General features: G+C 37.8%; 1 protein-coding gene across 5 annotated transcripts in view; it reads right to left on the bottom strand.

Annotated features, from left to right (window-relative positions):
- The window catches only part of EML4 (EMAP like 4), a 147,847-nt gene that overhangs the window by 41,692 nt on the left and 85,443 nt on the right, over positions 1–20,712 (bottom strand). For 2 of the 5 annotated variants that reach the window (XM_030944913.1, XM_030944911.1), the window contains exons 3-7: positions 16,805–16,934; positions 11,645–11,818; positions 9,399–9,527; positions 6,248–6,273; positions 5,762–5,794 (exon numbers count right to left, since the gene is read on the bottom strand). In XM_030944913.1, the coding sequence (XP_030800773.1) occupies positions 5,762–5,794; positions 6,248–6,273; positions 9,399–9,527; positions 11,645–11,818; positions 16,805–16,934 (492 nt within the window). The remainder of the gene's footprint in view (positions 1–5,761; positions 5,795–6,247; positions 6,274–9,398; positions 9,528–11,644; positions 11,819–16,804; positions 16,935–20,712) is intronic. The other 3 variants (XM_030944914.1, XM_030944912.1, XM_030944915.1) reach the window with 3 other exon arrangements.

The following is a 20,712-nucleotide window of genomic DNA, read 5'->3' as shown; positions in this document are numbered from 1 at the left end:
CCAGAAGCCTGGCTGACCTGCAAAGAAATGAGTGCATCTTCTCTGACTGCAAGCCAGCATAGATACCTTTTATGCAAGGAACCTCTTGACAAGGCATGGTAATCCAGGACTGACTAGAACTAGGGGCAAGTAAAATTTGTAGAACAGTGAACTGACTGAAAGTTTTCTGCAAAGCTCCCTTGTACCAAGAGCAGATTCCCATTAGCATGAATAAGCTTTTAATCAGGCCTTATAAAAAAATAGTTGAAGAAATAAGAAAAAGCAGCTCAGTAACATTAAAATTCAACTCCTAACAATTTCTATTCATTCACCTTTGGAAGAAAGTTTAAAACCCAGCAAATCAGGGAAAGCAAGCTGGAAGGTAAGGCCAATGAAAAACCCTGCAAGTGATAACAGAGAGCAAAGATATTGCAATTCAAACCATCTGAAAGACTGAAATTAGTGCTTCCATGAAGCCAGCACAGAAAGACTCGTGCAATGGCACTTAAGAAATGTATTACTTTCCCTGAATCATAATCTTAGGGGAATATGAAAGGCTTGCAAAGGAAAATAATAAAAATAATAGGAAAAGAGGAGAAAAAAAAGATCAAAGAAGTCTTTGTAGATTAACTCAGAAATATGTAGGGCAAAAAGCAATTCAGAAGACATGAAAGCTCAGATACTTCAGAAATTTGAAGACAGCAAGACTACAAAATCCTCCCGTGTTTTCCAAAAAACATGCTGCAAAAGAAACCAAAAAACCAAGTAGTTTTGTAGAAGCATGTGAGAAACCTTCGCCCTCAATTAATGATTTCTTCAACAAGACTGGACATAATATTAGAGAATGTATTTTATATTACACTATTCCTCATTAGACAAGACACTGAGGTAGCCCCACAAGTCTGTTCTGTAATTAACTGCTCTTCAGCCAGCAAGAGTGTACATAATGGCATGTCTATGAGCATACAGTAGATTATACACATACATAAGTTTAGAACTAAAGGAATTATTACAGTAATTTTGCAAATTATTACTGACTATTTTTCAGTAGGTCCCACCCCATCTAGTTTGAAAGTTCAACATGGGCCGGGGCATTAAAACCCCAGCTCAGTTCTTTTTACGTGTAGCAGCACCCTAAAGTGATTTACAGGCAAATGAAAAACCCCAAAAGACTCCAGCTAGCTTGGCCATGCAGAACACTCTAATAATATACAATAAACTACCACATTCAGTGTACATTTATTAATCTGTCTTCACCTTCTAGTTGCTTGACCAGTGAAGCTATGTTTTTTAAAACTACAAATAGCTTCTTTCCCACAAGCCTTCTGCTCTCAGGCCTGTGTCCAAGAACTCTGCAGGACCACTAACCTGAGGGACAAGAGCTCAGAAGCCTGTTTCTAATTTAAACCAGGGCTAACAGCACAGAGATGAATAACCAAATTCAGCCACCAAGCCCAGACTGTTACACTTAACCTTACAGTGGAATTCCTATGTGCCTGCAGCTCTGCCATCTCTCACCCCAAGCTATCATGTGCCAATGCCTGCTGATCCTGACAGACAGACATGCACTGTTGTTACAGAGCCCTGGTGCAGTGCCAGCCAAACAGTCAAATACAATAGATGAGAGACTTGCCCTGATTTGGACTGATTTTACAGCTTTGCCTTGAAATTTCTAAACAGATCTTTGGTTATTAATTTTACATAAACTGATAAGTGAACTTTGGTTTTTCATTTATTGGGTGACATTATGAATCTAAGTATTATCAACAGTTACCATTAGCACTGAAACAATTGAAGTTGATTATTAAACTCTAGCTTTTTATTAAAAAAAAACCAAACAAAAACAACGACTGAACAAGGAATACTGGACCCAAACAAGCTCAATAAGACACTATCTAAATGCTTCCTGCTTCAATTATAGAATCCTGACTTCACCAAAAATCAGTGATAAAAACTCCCAAGCACGCAATTTGGTTTGGTGACAGTATTGATGGTTTTTAATAATATGCACTGTGGCTGAACAAGAGCAAGAAGCCCAATAATGATAGATGGGGGTCTCCATTTGCTCTCAGGTACAGGAGCACCTTCAACAACCATCTGATACAAAATCACTGTCTGATGAGAAAGCAGTCTGAGGTAGCCACTGAATTTTGCACTCTCTGCAGACAGCACACACTGTCAGCAGAGCACATTTTTTCCATTGTGTGCTCCACACTTGCTCTGTCCATGAAGCTAAAACTATAACACAGTTAAACTAACAGAAGAAAAAGTACTGGAAACTAAAAAAGCATAATTTAAAAAAAAAGGCAACCAAAAAACTTAGGAATGCAGTGCGTGTTTTTCATTAATTCTTTCACATATGGTTTTTATTGCCATCCAAAAAGTTTAAGTGTCTCTTATTACTTTATAATAAGTGAACAAGTGATTCATATATGGAGCTGCTATCACTGAAAACCAAACTCAAACATACAATCTCAGGGAAATAAATTACCTTTTATCTCAAAATAAGCCAGGTCTTTAACTTCTGGGTATAAAAATATGAATGCCTTATGATTAATACTTTAAAAATGTTTCTGCTGAAGTGAGAAGCAAGATGGCTTTAATAGGGAATTATAAACACCTGCTGGTAAAGAATTTAAAAGAGTAACTCTAGTTAGGGTCTCTTTAAGGCTGTAGTAAGCACCTGTTCATTTCACCCGTAGCTTTATTGGATTTTCACAGAATTTCAATACTGGATTTCACTGTAAAAAGGCTGGTGGTTTACAAGGACAAACAAACAAACTGACCCTATGACCTGCTGCAGCACATAACCAGAAGCATAAAGCTGAGGACTAACCTTACTTGATGATATGCAATAAAACCCAAGCAGGAGAGATAAAGGCACTGAGGGAACAAAACTGGGTACTGAGAAGGTACGAGATGACACTGCAACGCTTGTGACTTTGGCATGGAGATAAACTGAAAAAAACCAAGTGGCTGCCCACAAGGCAGCTGCAGGCTGTGGCTGCCCATGCTGCTGCTGCTCCTGGCAGGAGAAGAGAATTGCCTAGACCCTGCTGACATTCACATGCAGCACTCTCTGGGGGACTCCACACCAAACCAAAGCCAATTCTGACACCACAGCTAATGCCTTTCACTGCTGAAGCTCAGCTATGACTCTCACTTGCTCCTCAAGTCTATCACTTTAATGGCTAATACCAACACCAACAGAAACCACAATGAATCCACAGAGTATCAGAAGACAGATATAATTGCACTATCTTTTGCTGCTAGAAAAATTATATTCTGAGAGCTAAGCACGCAAAAATGTGCTCAGCTGTATTTTGTGGTACTATACCATAGCAACATTTTCAAAGCTGGTTTTTTATTAGCTAAATCAAAACAGGAAACAAAGTGATTCCAGGATGTTCAAAGCAACACAAAATTGTCGTCTTCCATCCCATTATCCTATGCAAACACCTTCTGCTATGAAAATCTGCAATTTCACAGTGATTCCAAACTTATTTTATGTGTGTATAAAGACACTGATGTATTTTTACTGTAGATATGCTTTGAAGCCTAGCAGTTTGCACACCAGCAGTCTTCCCAAGAGCCTCCTTCACAGAATTTCTAGGTCTAGGAAGCACATGGATGCAATCCTTATGGGAGATGAGTGCTGGGAGCATACACAGTGTTTTACACACAGCTCAGTGAAATGAGCAGCTCAGGGGAGCTGCTGTAACTTAATTAACACCATGCTAGAGACTGCTCACCCCTAGAGGCAAAGGCTGGCAAGCCACAAAGGAGCATTAAAGCAGCTGTAAATTTTTGTGCCCTTGCCTTCCAGAACAGGAAGTTTCTGTACAAACACCAAGAGCAAAGGCAACTCTTCATCCCATCCTATCCAAGACAACACCGTCCAAGTCCACAGGTTTACCTCAGAAACATGATGCTAACTGTGCAACTCTTCAGCTTCCTGACCAGTTGGGTCAAGGCGCCAACTGGTCATTGTTTTACTTATGTGGCAACTGCCAAGTACAAAACAGGCTAAAGTCATCTGCCCTGATAGAGAAGTGACCAAGTACTGCTAAGCTGATACTGGGAAGGATGGGTGAACCTGCTGCAACAGCAACCTACACAGGCTTTTTTCTGTGGCAGCAAGCACAACATAAAAGCTAAGAGTCTCACACACACAGACACACTCTAAAACCTGTCAAAAACACATTCAATTGTTCATATTTAAAAAACAACAACAACAAAAAACCTAAACAACTTTGAATCCTCCAACTGTATCTGCACCCATGATAGAGACAGAACTATGTTTTGCCACTCGATGTATTTAAAATGGAGCAAATGCATTTTCTGTGACAAGACTTTCCCTCCACCTGCCATATGTGTGGGGCCCTGTTATCTGCACCATGTTTCTCTTTGATTCCAGTTAGGCTCAGGACACACTATGGCATGACACACCTGGAAGAGACCCATGCATCACATCCTCAGCACAGTAACACAGAAGATAGGGAGCACATTGAGGCCACTGAAGTTACAGATACTAGAATGAGAGAACTTCAGGATAGTCCATTTTGGGCAGAACAAGCCAAGTTGTAGAAGCACGTTGTAAGAAAGTAATTAGTATTTTAGATATACATAACTTGGTTTTGTGAAAAGCTGTTTTTTACTAGGAAAGGCATTTTTATTATAATAGTTTTAGTTAAAAACTTGCAAAGCTAAATTGCAGCTGGTCTGGCAAATACTGATTAGCTTTCCTTGTACAGTAGCCAGTGCTGCACATATGCACTGTTCTACAGCTGGTGTTAGGCACCATGGCATAATGAAACATTTCTTCTTTGTTCTTGATACTTATTCATTCCCTTTCACACATCCTGTCTCTGAAGATGCTTTTGGTAAGAATCAGCTCAGAATACTTTTATGCAAGTAATTTCTCTGTGAACTAGAAAAAGGTAAAGCAATTGGATCCAAGTTGCTTTTTGCTTTCATTCCAGCAATTTGTTTATTAACTTTCAAAAAATTGGAAGGCTTTTTTTTTTTTGAAGGAGACCAAAAGCAATCAAAGTGTGAATAATGTAAACTTGCTGACAGCACAGAATCTGAAGACTACAGATTTTTTAATTAGCAGCAAAAAAGCACAAGACAAAACCCCTGTACATAGATCTGTTGTATACAGCATGCGCATGGGTTACATGCCTTAGTTTTGAAAGTGCATGCTTTAGTACAGTTTGCAGGACATTCAAAGCAGAGTAGTTTTGCAACACCAGAAGTGGACTTCTTTTGTTGTCACATCCCATGATGTTCCTTTTCCTGACTGAACAAGCCAGCAGCAGCAGGTAGCCACAGAATGCAAGACTCATTGGTGCAAAGACATACACTTCAGAAGAGACTAATTTTTCATTCCAGCAGACTATTAAACCCTTCAGTCTCTGTTTTTGTCTAATCAGCATTTATATGTTGTAATTTTGGCAAGACAGAAAGCTGAGATAAAACAAATCTTTTAGTTGGCAGTTCTTAATACTCTGATATCTTAGGTAACAATGCAAGACTTCTATTTGAACACATATTCCTCTCCAATTAAATTATGTGTGCCATAATTTATTTTAACTATTCCCAAATAGTGCCCATACAGATTGCAATATGCATATGCATATAAATTTCCATGAGAAGAGAGTGGAAATATTAAGAGAATGATTAAGAGACTGATGCTCTTTGATGGTGAAAAGCCAAATAAAAGATTTGTGAGAGTGCTAAATTAGAAGAAAGCAACCAAAGGGCACAGCTTAATTCTTACCTTGGCTGTTTTTTTCACGAGTTGACATTTTTGCTAGTTATGGGACAGAAATAAAATATCTTAAAACTATTTCTAAAGTCTCACTCACACCTGCTTGGATGAAGACTGGCACATAGGTCAAAATTTTAGATTTTTATTTTTATAACCTCTCTCTATGCACATATGCATAGAGAAAATAATTTTTAGAAAACTGTTTGTTTCACAAAAATAAATCAAATCCTCCCACCACCCACCTACCAAAAACTTCTGTACTTACTATCAGATCCAATCTGATGAGGTATTTCTCCATAATTTTAAAGATTCATATATGTGTCTGGAATAACTTTTTGCCAAATGAATTCTTGGAGTTGATTAATGCCATTTTACCTTGAAACCCTTGTTTCATAAGCATATGTCCCAATGTGTTCATTTACAGAAAATACTATTCAGTCAAAAGCAAATATTTTCAACTTCATCCAGTATTTAAAAATAAATGTTTTTATTTACCTTGGCTGACAATGACATCTTTGTGCCTGTGGAAAAATTCAAAATATTATCATTAATAATATGCAAAATGCTTATCAAGTCAATATCATCCATTTTTACCCATTACTGCATTTGGCAATCTCATCAGGTAACTGTAGCATACGATGCTCAATAGTTAATCTTGATCATTGTAGTGCATTTTTATTCATATATTATTCTATGCAGCTCACTGTACCTTTCAAGTAACTTAGTCTTTGGCCCTGTGGGAAGGGCTTCTAAGAATTACTCTGAAAATTACAAAATAAAAAAAGCTTTTAAAAATAAATTATAGAGGGCATGTTCCTTTTGCACAGAAAATTCCATTGTGAGAATGAGAACTTGTAATAACCAAATGTTTTAAGCTGCCAAATATCCTCAGGCCTGCATGCAAAGCATTTAACACCTGTCAAAATAAGCTGTCAGCACACAACAGCACAATTTTTTCTAGGAATTAACTCTATTGGACGCATGGATTAAATGTAAGCAAGTTGCAGTTTTACTTAAATCAGGTCTCTGCAGCATTACTGGATGGGCAACATAAAGTCTTCAACGCAGCGTAGTTGAGACATCTCTCCTTACCAGAACCAGAAATTAGTTACTGATAAAAAAACTCAGTAATTTTTTTTATTTTGTGAAGAGGGAAGAAATACTAATTTCCAGCATCAAACCCACTTCTTAATAGAATAACACTCCTTGATAGGAGAATGAGTTGCATAAAACACCCTCTTGAATTCATTTGAAATTCAGCAGAAAGGTATGAGTGGCATCCAGTATTTTTAGCTGGATGGAGGTCAAATTTTTGTAACAGTGACAAAGGGTCAGGCATATGCATGAGGAAAGTAATCTCTGGCTGTTGGTGGAATCACCCTTTGCCACACTGCCAAATGAAAAATTTAAAGTCGATTCCCAGTCTTGCCTGAAAACAACTGAATGATGGGCTGCTGTGGGAACCCTCTTCCTTCTTAGGGCCTTATCAGTCTGATTTACAGCCCTGTGCTGCCTTACAGACCGAGCTGTGTAAACAAAGTTCATATCCTGGGCTGATAGTGCAAAGCATATGTAAAACATTGCTGTCCTGGGGCCCACATCAGGGGCTGAGTTCTGTTCCCTTGCACAAGACCTCCGTAGCTTCAAGCAGATGAGGCCAACGTTTCTAATTGGGAACAATAAATTAAATACAACAATACATCTTTGCTCAATACCAACTAGTTCTTATGGAGATGTGGCACACAATGTGAGTAAGAAATGATTATTAATGTGTGTCCTTGTATGCAAACAGTGCCTCTGTTACAAACCTCAGCTTAAGAACAAGGGACACAACAATACAACACCTAGAGTTCAAGGAGGTCATGGTCTCCAATTCATGTTTCAGGCTTTGTTTTTGCCAAATATAGTTAAGATACAACAGCTTCAAGTTATGAACAGACAGCTTTCTCTATCAATAATTAAAACTCATCTTTTCTTCTCCATGCTTTTGTTAGATACCTGACTTTTATTCTACATTAGAGACTGTAGAAGGGTAACATTTGAGATCTCTCAGAAATAAGCCAAATCACAGAAAAATGAAATAAAATACCTCTATTTTAACCATGTCTGAACCAATATATAAAGTAGCAATAAAAGTAAAATTTATTTTTTAATTTTAGCAAATTTGAAATATGTATTACACTGCAAAAGGTATTTCAGCAGCATAGCAAAAACCCCAGCAAAAAAAACAAGACAGAAGGTTTTGTCATTCCAAAATATTATCTAGCAGTGCCATGCTATAATCTAAATTGCCAAAGGGCTTTTAAATTCCAGCAGTGAAAACCAATTATAAAAGGAAAGGAAATACTTGCAAAATATGCAACACATAATCCCCTCACACATAGCACTCCACTGCTCTGCAAAACTCTTCAGGCTAAGCATAAAGCTTTTAATAAATGTGCCGCTATCCACACCCAAGATTAGTTTGTTTTGTTCTTCCCATTCCCAGGGAAGAAGGAATGCACTTGCACGACTCTCAACTAGGTATTTGACAGTCTTAGATGCAAGCTAAGGAGAGCACTACAGACATAATCATAAAAAACTGGCAATAAAGCACTTCAGACCTCTGAAAGGTCTGAAGAGCTTTATTTCAGAATGGGATGGGTTTTCAGGTAGTTCTGCCTTGGACCAGTTAAGGGCTATCAGCACGAAGATTAATGAGCAGATCTAGGGATCTGCAGACAACACCTAGCTGGAAGAATTTGCCAGCACACTGGGGGGATACTGGCAAATAGGAGAAGGATCAGTCAAAAAATCAACACAACTATTTCAGCAAAATTTCAACAACATCAAAAAAAGAAATTAAGTGTGTGAATACAAAGTGGGAAACCCAAATGGCAGAGAGTACTGAGGACAAAAGTGGGTCACAATAGGGGTCAACAGCGTGGGGTTACAGCAAAAAGCAAACTCTTGTCCCTGTGCTGACAGGAGTAGGAGTGACTACTCTGTGCTGTTCACCCCCAGAGGCACTGACTGGACACCCCAAACCAAGAAAACCTGCTGCTGAGGAAGGGCATGAGAGAAATGGCTGGCTACAGCACATCACCTGCTGAAGGTGACACTGAAAAAAGATCAGCATTAGTTAAAAACTTGCAAAGCTAAATTGCAGCTGGTCTGGCAAATACTGATTAGCTTTCCTGTCATCTAGAATGTGCAACCAGGAACCTCCTAAACAGTTAAATGGAGAGACCTACTGAAATCACAGAAGTATACTCCTACTATGACAGTCTACAGAAACATATCCTATGTGAAACCCAGAAACTGACTCCAAGGAAATGCATTTGCATTTTCAAATCAGCTTTAATTAGGAAAAAAAAAAAAACAGCTAGAATTTTCACATCACTGACATTAAGCCATAAAATGTCATAATTCTACTAATCCAAACAGGCAATATTAAAACATATTTACACAAGAATTACTTTATAATAATCTTAAAATTCCATGAGCACCCAGAGCACCAAACTGGTACATTATGCAAGTACTCATAGTAAAAACAAAGATGCAAAAGGTCCTAGAATATACACCAGTAAGTTCACTAGAATTGTGTGATTTCATAATATTTTGACTCTCAAGTTCTCTTGCTTTTATGTACCAAACCAATACATACTTGTCTGCATTCTTTGCCACTTTTGATATTAACTTAGACGTTGATGCTACTCTCATCAGCTTGTTACGACTGTCATCTGAACTCTCCCAAGCACTGTGAGCTTTTTCAACAGTCAAGGATTTCTTTATGCTAAAAGAAACAAAAAAAAGTTTTACAATTACAAGATAATAGTGTAACAATAACTGGAACTCGTATGCAAATGGACAGATCAAGCAGCAGGAGACAAAAGCAGAGCTAGATCTTCCTTCAAGCTGCAGCATGAAACAGGGAAAAAAGATTAGTCAAAAAGTTCTAACTGGATGAATGAACACAATTGAGCAAGACAATTGCCACATGTTTTATCTATTCTCTTCCATTTCCAAATGCTCTTACATAAAGACTTGAACAAAATAACTCTATATTCATTACTACATCACTAACAAATTACAGTAGTGGAAAAAATGAGGCTAAGTATATAAGCCTTGAAGAATAAACTATATTTAAAAAATCAATTAAGTAGATAACAATGTATTTTTTTTCCCTGATTAACTGTTCACCAGCTTAAGCACATTGATTTGGAGGCAGAACAGTTCTATCAGATTAAAGTTTCATATAGAAGCTTTGCAGTTAGCACATACTAAATCACATTAATGGCTTTAATCTTTTTGAAACAAATGTCTGCAAACCTCTTGCATGAGTAAGACAAGCTAGGTTTGCTCTGATACTACAGACAATTAAATCCATGAATGCGGATGTAATTTTCCAGCAATCTTATTGCAGCCAATTTACACTAATGGGAACTTGCAAATTTTGCAGTCACTAGTTCAATAATTTCACATGCACCTTAATCACAGAATACATGCTCAAAAAGTTACTTAGCCCAAATTATCCTTCACCCAGCTGATTGAGAGTTTGCACATGTCCTGCTAATAGTATCACACTTCATCTTGTCAGAAATGCTTTTTGCAGGAGTTAAGTCCTGAAATGCAACCTTAGTAATGGCAAGCTCCTCATACAGCACCTCAAGAGGCTCAAAGGTCCTGTGACAAACAAGTTAATCAAATAAAGTTAAACCCTTAGGAGACTGAAAAAGACATTTATTTTTTCCCCACACTGCAAAAGATTAGTAAGCAAGACTTCAGACATCTTTACAGGGAGATACCAGGCAAGAGAACAACAAGCTGCAAGTTCAGCTTCAGACAACTCACAGGTTTGTGCAAGACATGGAGACAGAGCCTTTATGGAGTGTTATAACATGCACCAGTCAAGTGGAAGTTTAAATATTTATAAGAGCTGTGAATTCAAGCGATGCAAGACAACAATCTTGTGAACCAAACGGGTAAATTTCAGAATAATAAATTTAATTTACATTTTGTTTCAGTTTTTAAGTGCCAGAGAGTAAAAAAAAAAAAGTAGACCTTCCAAAACAGTAAGGTGACAATGAATAAAAAAACCAAAACAAAACATAAGGAAACCATGCCAAGTGATCTGCATAGCTTTGAAACTCAGAAGCTATAATCCAAATCTTAAAAGCCATTTTCTTGACTTCAAAATGCAATCTATTATCTCTAAAATGTTCCTTTTTTTCCCCCCTGTGCCTAATTCCCACAAAAATTAGTGGGAACTTAAAAGGCAATCCTAAATAAATTTCTGCATTTACTCAAGTCAAGTAGTTCTATGATCTGGGTATAAAACCAGAACTTCACTCATGTAAAGAATGAAAGTAAGCCATCCTGCAACCTAGCAGGAGGTTAAAAGGGAAGAGCCGTGAATTAAAAAAATACACCAACCAAAACAGAACTGCAGTCACTTTATGGAGTAATTTGAGAGTAAAAAATTCTGAACTAAGGGTTGCAATGATACTTGTATTTAAAAAATACTGATATGAGACATAATAATGGCCGTGTGGAAAATACACTCCATAATTCAGCTATGTCAGACAAAATCTATGAAGTGTATTTGAGAAGAATCAAGTCAGAGTGATCATTAAATATTTTACAATCATGGCTGATTAGAGGTAATCTACTGCACTAGGATTTTAATCTGAGAATAAAAAACCTCTAATCTTAAAAATAGATTCAAAGAAAAACATTCATTTTTATGTATTTGTTCTGCTGCAATGCATATTGAATGCATCTCTTCTAGCAGAAAAAGTATCAAACTTAGCTTGATCATGAGATTAGAACTATTTCACATGACTTGTTGTCAAATATGAACTCAGTATCATTACAGTAATGTCTAGTTCTGTACTGTGGTACTGTGAAAACCTTTTCGCTGGAGCAGAACTCTTGCTTTCTGGAGTTTGCCTGTGTGTTTGGAGAGTCTGTGAGGAGGGCTGGGGAGAAGGTGATGCTTGAGTTTGTGCACTTTGATCATTAGAATGAGAGTCCTCTTTTTTTTCTTTTTGTCCTGGAGGTTTTTCCTTCTTTTTTTCTGTACCGCTGTAAAAGAAAGTGTAATATAGGGAGGGAAAAAAGAGAACAAGTGAAAAAATTAGCAAGGTGGGAGAAAATGTCCTCTGTGAAAAGATGGGAGAGGCATTTAACAACTTACTATAAACAGCCACCAAAATAACACCTTGATTATTTACTCAATCTCTTCATGTCAGCTTTTTGCTGAAATAAGGTTTATTCACTAGTTCCAACAATAAAAAACAGTCAGGGAGACATGGAAGATAATTTACATATTTCAGCTGTACTACATTAACTATGAGTCTAAAATTAATACAACTTTGATTTGAGTGTGTCCTTCATTCATGGGTTCCCCTACAGCATTCAAAGCTGACACAAACTGATGCTCCACAAATCTGCTGTTCCTCAGGGCAAAACCATCCTCTGCTTCAGAGCTCACTGACCACCTTGTTGTGCTGCCAGCCAAGGTTCAGTGCAAGCCAAGGCAAGACTGTGACTTGTGCTGTCTCTCCTTAGTGTAAGCCCACCATGAAACTGTATTTGTGGACACACATGCTACTATCTTTGAGCTGCCACCAAAGCCCCGGAACGCTGGTGCTGGTCCCTGGGCTTTGGTGGCTGCACCAGAGTTCAAAGAAAACCATCCCTGAAAATTCCTGGCTGTTTGGATCTGTAGTTGACTAATATCAGATTGTCTTGCCACTTCTTTAATGTCTTCAGCCACGACAGCCAAGACCACATCTTTATTTACAGAGTGCTGTATTTATTAGTTTAATACTTGAAACAGATTTAAATACATATCATTACCAACCTTAAATCTATTAAGAACCAAACCAAATGTTTGCTGGGTAAACAGAAAGATTAATTAAAAGGCTCTTCTATGAAGTCACATACTCTGTAATATACTGAATCACACAAACAATATCGAGACCTGGAAGAGAACAGTACTCTCAAGTGCATGGCCTATTTCTTTTTTAAGGTAAAAAAATTATATCTTACAGGATAGATTTTTTCAGTGAATAAATAAAGCAAGATACAAACAACAGCTAAAAAGGTAATAGAAAGACTTATCTTGGGGTCAAAGTAACCTGCAAAGTAAAAAAGAAAGAGTATCTTTCTGAATATCAGAATCCAGTTTTTTTTCCATCACAACAATTTCCCCCCCACCTTGAATTCTTGCATTACCATAATTATTTGTACTTCCATTTACCCTTTCCCAAAACACAAAGAAAACAGTAAAGCATCATTCAAAATAAATAAAAAATGGGCACCCAATTTTAACATATTCTTAAGAACTTTTTTTTTTTTCTTCTTTTGTTATTTCAGTTAAATTGTATCATCTACCACTGAGACAAAGCACCCAAGGCTTACAGGAGTTCAACTTTTCCAACTGCTTTCAGAGAAGAGATGCATTGAAAAACAGGTCAAAACATGAATATGAAACCCAGCCAAATCTGTAAGGATCACTCAGGATTTCTACTGTAAAACATACTATCTAGTTTTAAATGTCAATATAATCCATCAGAGTGACATTTTCTTTTCAAAAAAAACCAGATTAAAACAAAACAAAGGCTTTCACATTGCTTGAGGGCGTATATGTGATCACAGAGAACAAAGCTTGGAGAACTGTGGCGTTTTGATTAATAATTTATAGCCAAAAATCCTTAATTAACTGGTAGCATAGAAATTTATTATAATTTTTTAATAAGAATACTTAGCTTGTATTGCTGGATGCAAAGCACACTACACTTAATCATTCTGCATTCTGTTGCTAGAAATTCAGTACAGTGAATAAATTCTCGGAATCTCTTTTCACTGAAGCAAACAGAAGTCCTCTCTATTCCTACTATGACAGGTACACTCCACTTTTTGTAATGTCCTATTGAACAGTGACACATCTGCAATTCTGCAATTCACCTCTGCACTCCCCCAGCAGGCTCAGGTGAATGCCACCTGCTGAGAGCAGCATATAATCTAATTTATAAACTCAGTCTCATATTTTCTGTGTTCCTACCCAAACTCATTGGATCTGTCTCCTAGAAACCACAGATTTGGCATGGGAATGTCTTCACTGAGCTTGTCACTGTGCATTATCCATTTCTTTGCCATGAGGTTCACTCCTTAACTTTTTTGTTGGGCCATGAGAATCACTGGACCACTCTGGTTTCACTCTAGACTGTAGCACAAGGTACATTTGGATTCCAACAAAGTGCTTTTATCTACCATCAGGTTGCAAGAAGGCTTCTTTTGTGACTGGCAATTTCATTTGGAAGGAAATAATGTAGAAATGTGGCAGTCTGAGCACTGAATATCTTTGCTCTGAATTTATTTGGTTTGCTCACTTCTGCTAAAATCTTCAGCTTAATTGTATTATGACTGGCTAGTACAGAGCGGCTCTCCCACTAATACCTCTTCTAGTAGGTCTTGTGTAACCTGCTGAAATCAAATCAAAACCAGTGTCTTTTCCTGTGGGTTTCTAAAGACTAGTTGTTCTGGGAAGCAGTCATTTAATGCATCCAAAAATTCTTTCCAAAACACAATTTGATGAGGCATTTCTTCAGTCTACGAGTAAGTAGCTGACAGCTATTACTATCTGTCCTGATTTTTCAGCTTCTCTAAAATTTCACTTAGTACAGCATTTCATCCTTTGGATCACAACACACTGGCATCTACTGTGGATGGTAGTCACTCTGAAACATCAAGACTATTGTTATCAGATACTGTTTTCAGAAGCATGTTTAGTCTTAAGGAAAATGATCAAACAGGTCTCTGACAGTCATTGGTTGGTTTTTGTCTCCAGTCCAAACTACAGGGTTGAAATTTTCTCAACACATCCATGACTCCATCTCTGTTAATGGGATATCACCCACCTGCTGTTCAGGGAACATTCCTGGGCTCTGATTTTAGTGATTGCAGGTATTTTAGCATGCCATTGCTGAAATGAGACATCCTACTGCTGTGGAGCTACTGAGGCAGGTGATTACATTACGTCTCAATGTTCAGGTTCATAGGACAAGATTAAACAGTCCAGGAAATGAAACTGCTCATTCAGAGAAGAAATTCACACACTAAACTTCAACACCAGTTACAGTTTGGACATGGGTAGGCCTTTGGGTATTTTGGCTAGATGTATGGCTGCATACAGTTAGAACATGAAAAGTCCTAGGCAGGCTATGGGGTCTGTATAGAACCTAAAGGTTAATTCTCTATCAACAGATGACCTTGTCCACCTGCCGCACTAGTTCAAGCTTCAGCCTGAAGAAAGGCCTGGATAAGGTGGGGTGAAACATTCCAGTCTCCTTTGGCCTCGCTCCTTTTCAACACAACAAGTGTTAGAAATAAACATAGTTACTCTGCCTTTGTAAGCAGATGGAACTACTATTGACATTTACTTGCTTTTCCTTTCCCCTTTCTTGAGCTGGTAATTTTACAAAAGGGCAAATTTGTTTCTTGCAAATGCCAAACAAATTTAAGTAATAAAGACATGACAAAGGAACTCCTGGAAACAGAAACTTCCTAAGCCTTTCTAAAACATGTCTTGATGAAGGGAGTCATGTGTCTTCAGCTGCACTGGAACCACCAACACCTCCCCTGGATAGTTATTGAGGGGCCCGGGGAGAGCTGCCCTCTGCAAATGAAGGTTTTCTCTTTTGGCCTATCCAGGTCTCCTTTTAAAGACCTTAACTCAGATGAAAGGGACGCCGGCCACTCCACTTTACTCTTCTTATGTAGTCGAGGGTTGAGCAGCCAATGAATCAAGCAGGTGATTCAGCACAAACGCAAGCTGAACACCACAGGAACTGGACTGGCTCTCATCAAAGTGCCAAGAGCCACAGGGCTAAGATTAATGGAAAAGTGCTAACTAAGAAATACCTTCCTGCAGGAATGTCTTTTGTCCCTGTGCCTGTCGCACCAGCAGATAGAGACATACGCTGATCCCTGTCTGATTTATTGTTGAAAAGTAAATGTAAGAATTCAATCAGAAGAAAGTTATGCAATGCTACTCAGTGGAGAAGAGCAAAGAGTGGGGCACTACCCTAGCTTTCCAAATTCCTAAGGGCACTAGAGCTTCTTCTGGTTTGTTCTCATATAGTTTATATTTGCTTGCAGCATTTTTACTCTCTGAAGTATATAATTTCCCTGTCTTACTGCACAGCACAATATTTACATCCACACTTGAAGATAAACCAGCTACTGGAGCTACCAGAGTACTCTACGGAGGCCAAGAATTTGTTCACATAACTTACCACAGTTACACATTAGAGTATTCTCTGCCCCGTGGCTATATCTGGCAGCTTGCTCTTCACAACAAACAAGAATAGGTACAAAACCTACTGCTGAAGAAGCCATGCAATCACTGTCTAACAGACCCACAGAAAAAATCAGTTAAGCAAACATTTCATTTACTGTGTGAAGCTGAAAGTATTACATGGAGGAAAACCACTAGCTCATTTAACTTCCAAATTACTCAAGCAATGTAATTTCTTCACATTTGACATCTGATGCATATATTTTTCATAAGGACTAAGTAGCCATATTTTGGGTTAGAATTTCTACCCAAAAATATAAACCTTTATCTTACACAATTTACTACTGTCTCATAGTTATTTTGCTACTGTCTACTATTTACACTCCAGACAATGAAGTCAGTTTTGCCCTTTAATTTCCTTGAGGGAAGGAAGGAGGGGAGTACAAAAAAACAACAAAAAAGCGCATATGCATACCAGAAGGAAAAATTTTCCATTTGTACTGGAAATATATTTTCCTATTCCCTTAGTGAGAATTCATTTTGGACACTACACACCACAGAAATACTCTCCATTTTTGAATTCTTTTTACAACTGTTCTGTACACAGCCCAACAACATGGTAAATCTCCAAAGTTTATTTGTGCCTTACTGGACTTCAGGCAGCTCTGCTAAGTGTTGTGCAGAGACAAAAATCAAACTCTTGCTCTGTTTAGTTTTGGGATTTTTTTAATATATAAAAATCTGAATTTTAATAACAATTTGGATACCTTTTAGCAGCAGATGAAAGTGTTTCTTTTCTGGCAACAGAAACAGATGAACTGTGGCTTGTTTTCCTGTTTCCTGTACTCCCGTTAGTAATACGTGACATCGAGATAGCTTCTCGGAGGCTTGGCTGACCTAGAAAGAAAGCAATATTAAAGAACGCAAGGTTTTATAGCTATATCCAAAGGTCCACATGAACAACAAAAAGCTCTCAGTTGTGGACCTGGTACCACACAGCAGCAGCCTGAGCATTCAGGACAAACATCCGGTGACATATATCCATGAAACCTTAACCTAAGCCGCTGGAACTGGGAAACCTGGGACACTAAGGCAGGCAAGAATATGCTGTGATAGAGGTCAGTTCCTCTACTGCTATGATGTCATGAAAGAATTATTACGTTATTTAAGGGTTCTGATTCTAAAGACTAAAAAATAAAAATAAAAAATTAAGATTTTCAGTTTCATTTCAGCTGCCCCTTCCATCTTAATATACCTTTCAGTATATATCCTATGGTATAGCTATTAAGTTTCTGATACTGCTCACTCTGTAGAACATCTGCCACATCTAGTGAGGATTACAGACTCTTTCCAGGGACAAATGAAGAATGTATATGAGAAGAAGGCTGTTGTCTGTCAGATGCCCACTTCACTCATTGCAGGAGCTTAAAACTATGCAGTGAATGTGGGAGGGGATTGCAAGGAAGACAAGGGGGATCAAAGGCTCTTCTATTTTCAGAGCTGAACACTAGCCTGGCAATTAGCTCCCAGACCTGACTCTTCCACAGAATGCCAGTGAAATACAAGGCATTTTACTTAAACCTGATGTTTCATCCTTTACCACTAACTGTCTCTCTCTTTTTGTGTGCCTGTTTTATTTCCAAGGTATTACTTGGAGCAGAATTTCACCCCTTCCTCCTTTAAAGTGCTAGACTTGTACTTTTCCCTTCTGGGAAAGGGGAGAAAGGGAGAAAGGGAGAAAGATTCCCGTGGTAATCTCATATTAAGCATCCAAAAATCAGTGGTCACTTTTGAACCCCTCTTATGTCACATGCCCACTTCACAGACAGCAAATTTCTATTGCATCTCATAAGGTTGTCACTCTGACTTCAGCACTAAACACAATGAACGACTGACAGAAAAATAACAGGTCTCTGTTCGTGGCAGGCTTACAATAGTGTGAGATAGATAAGGCATGAGGCCACATATTGAAGATAAAAGCGAGGAGTAAAACAGCACCTGGGGACAATCAACAGTTCTGTGCACAGAGGACAAGCTCACACAGATGCCTCATTTGAACACTACCAGCCATGTGTCACAGCACAGCTCTTTCAAGCAGGTTGAGAAGCAAATTGATTCTTATTTTAAGCTACCAGATTATATACAAGAGATACCCATCAAGGGAATATTAGATTTCAGAACTATTTGGATGAATGCAGAAATGGGCTGGTCTACACAAACCAAACAGTGCTTCAAACGCACCAAGCAGCATGTGATCACATCTGAAATTCAGATCAGGAAAGCCAAAAGGAGCATGTGGAATATCTCAGGCAGAAATGAGAATAAAAGAAGTCTGAAGAAAGTAAAGACACACTTAAAATCCAAAAACACTTCAAAGATCATTGTTCTTCCTAAATTCTGTATAAGTCAATTTGGTATGATTCCTTCCACGTGGTACTTTTTACAGACTGTTTTATTTGCAAGATAAACATTTGGAATACAAAATTTGTTTTAGAATTTGTTTTAATATACTGCATAAAGCCTCTGAAGCTCAAGAGATCTTTTTACCCCATGCAATTCAGATTCAAGAACAAAAGCACATGAGCTTAGAAAGCACATTTACTGTAGAAGCCTATAAATTAGCTTCTTTTATTTTCAGTGACAAAGTAAGTCATCTTCTTTGTGGAGATGCATAATATCAAGGCCTGTGATTCACTCTTGAACTTTATATGACCTTAACATCTCTGTCTGCCCATTGTAATAGATTAATGTCTCTCCAACCAGCTCTAGCACGGCTTTCCAGAAACGTGAATCAGGAGAATCAGCAGTAATTCCCAGCATGGTGGGTAAGGCACTCAGTGGGATGTGTAAAGGACAACACTGCTACAGACAGGGCACAGGAACTTACTGAGATGGGAACACACTCTCAGAGTGCAAGGAGCACACTGCTATTTTTTTTTATGGGCTACATCTAGAATAATTCCCCCTACTAGTATGGAAAGTGTTAGTTCCTGCTTATGTCCAGGGATAAAACTGATTACAAATAAAACATTACAGCAATATGTACTCATGACAGGAATATGCACTGCTCCATGCAATGATGAACACAATAACAATAAAAAAAGAGATCCAGACTGCAGTTTTGGGATTGTTTTCCAGTAAGGTGAGTATTGATGGGAAATTGGCAAACTACTTCTAAATGTCAACATGTGACATGCAAAATCACACTTGAGATTAAGATTTTTGAATTGAAGTAAAAACCATTTTTTCCAAAATGACTAACAATTAAACATAACCCAGATTAAAAACTGCAGTGATGATTTTTTTTCAAGTGTCAGAAATATATCAGGCTTTCTTATACTCCAGAACAAAAATCTTGGTCAGTGTGCCACACTCAATGTGCAATAAAATGTAAAAAAGCAGCAAAAATCCCCTCAACAAACAAAAATCCCCAAACCCCACTTTCAACACCCCTAAGAAACAAGACCCCTTCCAAATTCTCTATATACTGCATGTTAATTAGATAATAAAAAACTTTAGAGTGCATACTTTTAAAGGGAAGAAAAAATTCAATTAATCATCAGCATTTATAAGTAAAGAAAATGCATTTATATCTTAAATCATGAAAAGGAAAGATGAGTTTTAAGTCCTGTGCACATCCCAGGCAGTGAAACCTGGCTACTGACAGAGACACACAAGGGGGATCCTCCCAGCTGGGTCAGAAGTCCAAGGAAGCTGACCCACCAGTCCAAACCACACATCTCTTTTAATGGCTTTCAACCAGGGCAGCTCTGCAGTCAAAAGATATCAAAAATTAACACCACTATAACCTTCTCCACTGCAGAGATAATCCCTCATAGTACCAAGTGCTTTTGCTTCAGAGACCTGGAAATAATGAAGTGGCCCAGGAGAACACAAATTCCAGATCAATACTGAAACAACTGAGTTCTCCCAGCACTGGGCTGCACACCTCTGCCAGTATCATGTCATTCACCACCTGCTAGCATAAGCAGTCTGAAATATTTCAGACTGAACAGCACTTAGCTTTATCTGCTAGTTTGGAACAAAAGCCAGATGTAAACTGAAAGCAGAAGGAAAGGCAGGGTATGGTGACCAGGATTAAAGCCAAATTGTCAGAGATCAAAGTAGTAAAGATGTCTTTTATGGAACAGATTCATCTCTGTTCTGATAATTTTCATAGAATAGTATCTGTAGAGTTCAAAAGAAACATTTTATTAACATCTGTCAAGTATACAAATGTGTGAATGAAAGATAAGTAGGATTAGAAAAAACAGACCACAATAAACCAAAAATCTATTTCCAATTCTTTATCAGTCTTGATTAGCTAACTGGGGAAAAAATGAAGCCAAGCTGAGAGTTTTAAGTTTAAAAATGTGTGTCCTGTGATAACATGATAGCTCTTTCCTCCAAACATACTTACAAGGTGCTGGAGCTGAGAATCAATTAGTAATTCACTTTTCTTCCGAAACCCAAAACTTAGGATATTTTATACTAAAATGTAGTTGATTCTGTTATCAAATATATTTGCTGAAACAATTTCCTCAATATCTTTGTATTTGCTAATATTCTGACAGGGAAACTGCCTTTCTTACAAGGAAAAATCAAACACTTTTTTCGATTCTTCAGGTAATTTCAATTTAAAATAAGTAGCTGCAGCTACATTTAAGTTACTTCT

Source organism: Camarhynchus parvulus, chromosome 3 (genome assembly GCF_901933205.1).
Source record: "Camarhynchus parvulus chromosome 3, STF_HiC, whole genome shotgun sequence".
In the NCBI taxonomy this organism is placed as follows: domain Eukaryota; kingdom Metazoa; phylum Chordata; class Aves; order Passeriformes; family Thraupidae; genus Camarhynchus; species Camarhynchus parvulus.
The sequence above is the reverse complement of the archived record's forward strand: the minus strand, read 5'-3'. Positions and strand labels throughout refer to the sequence as shown.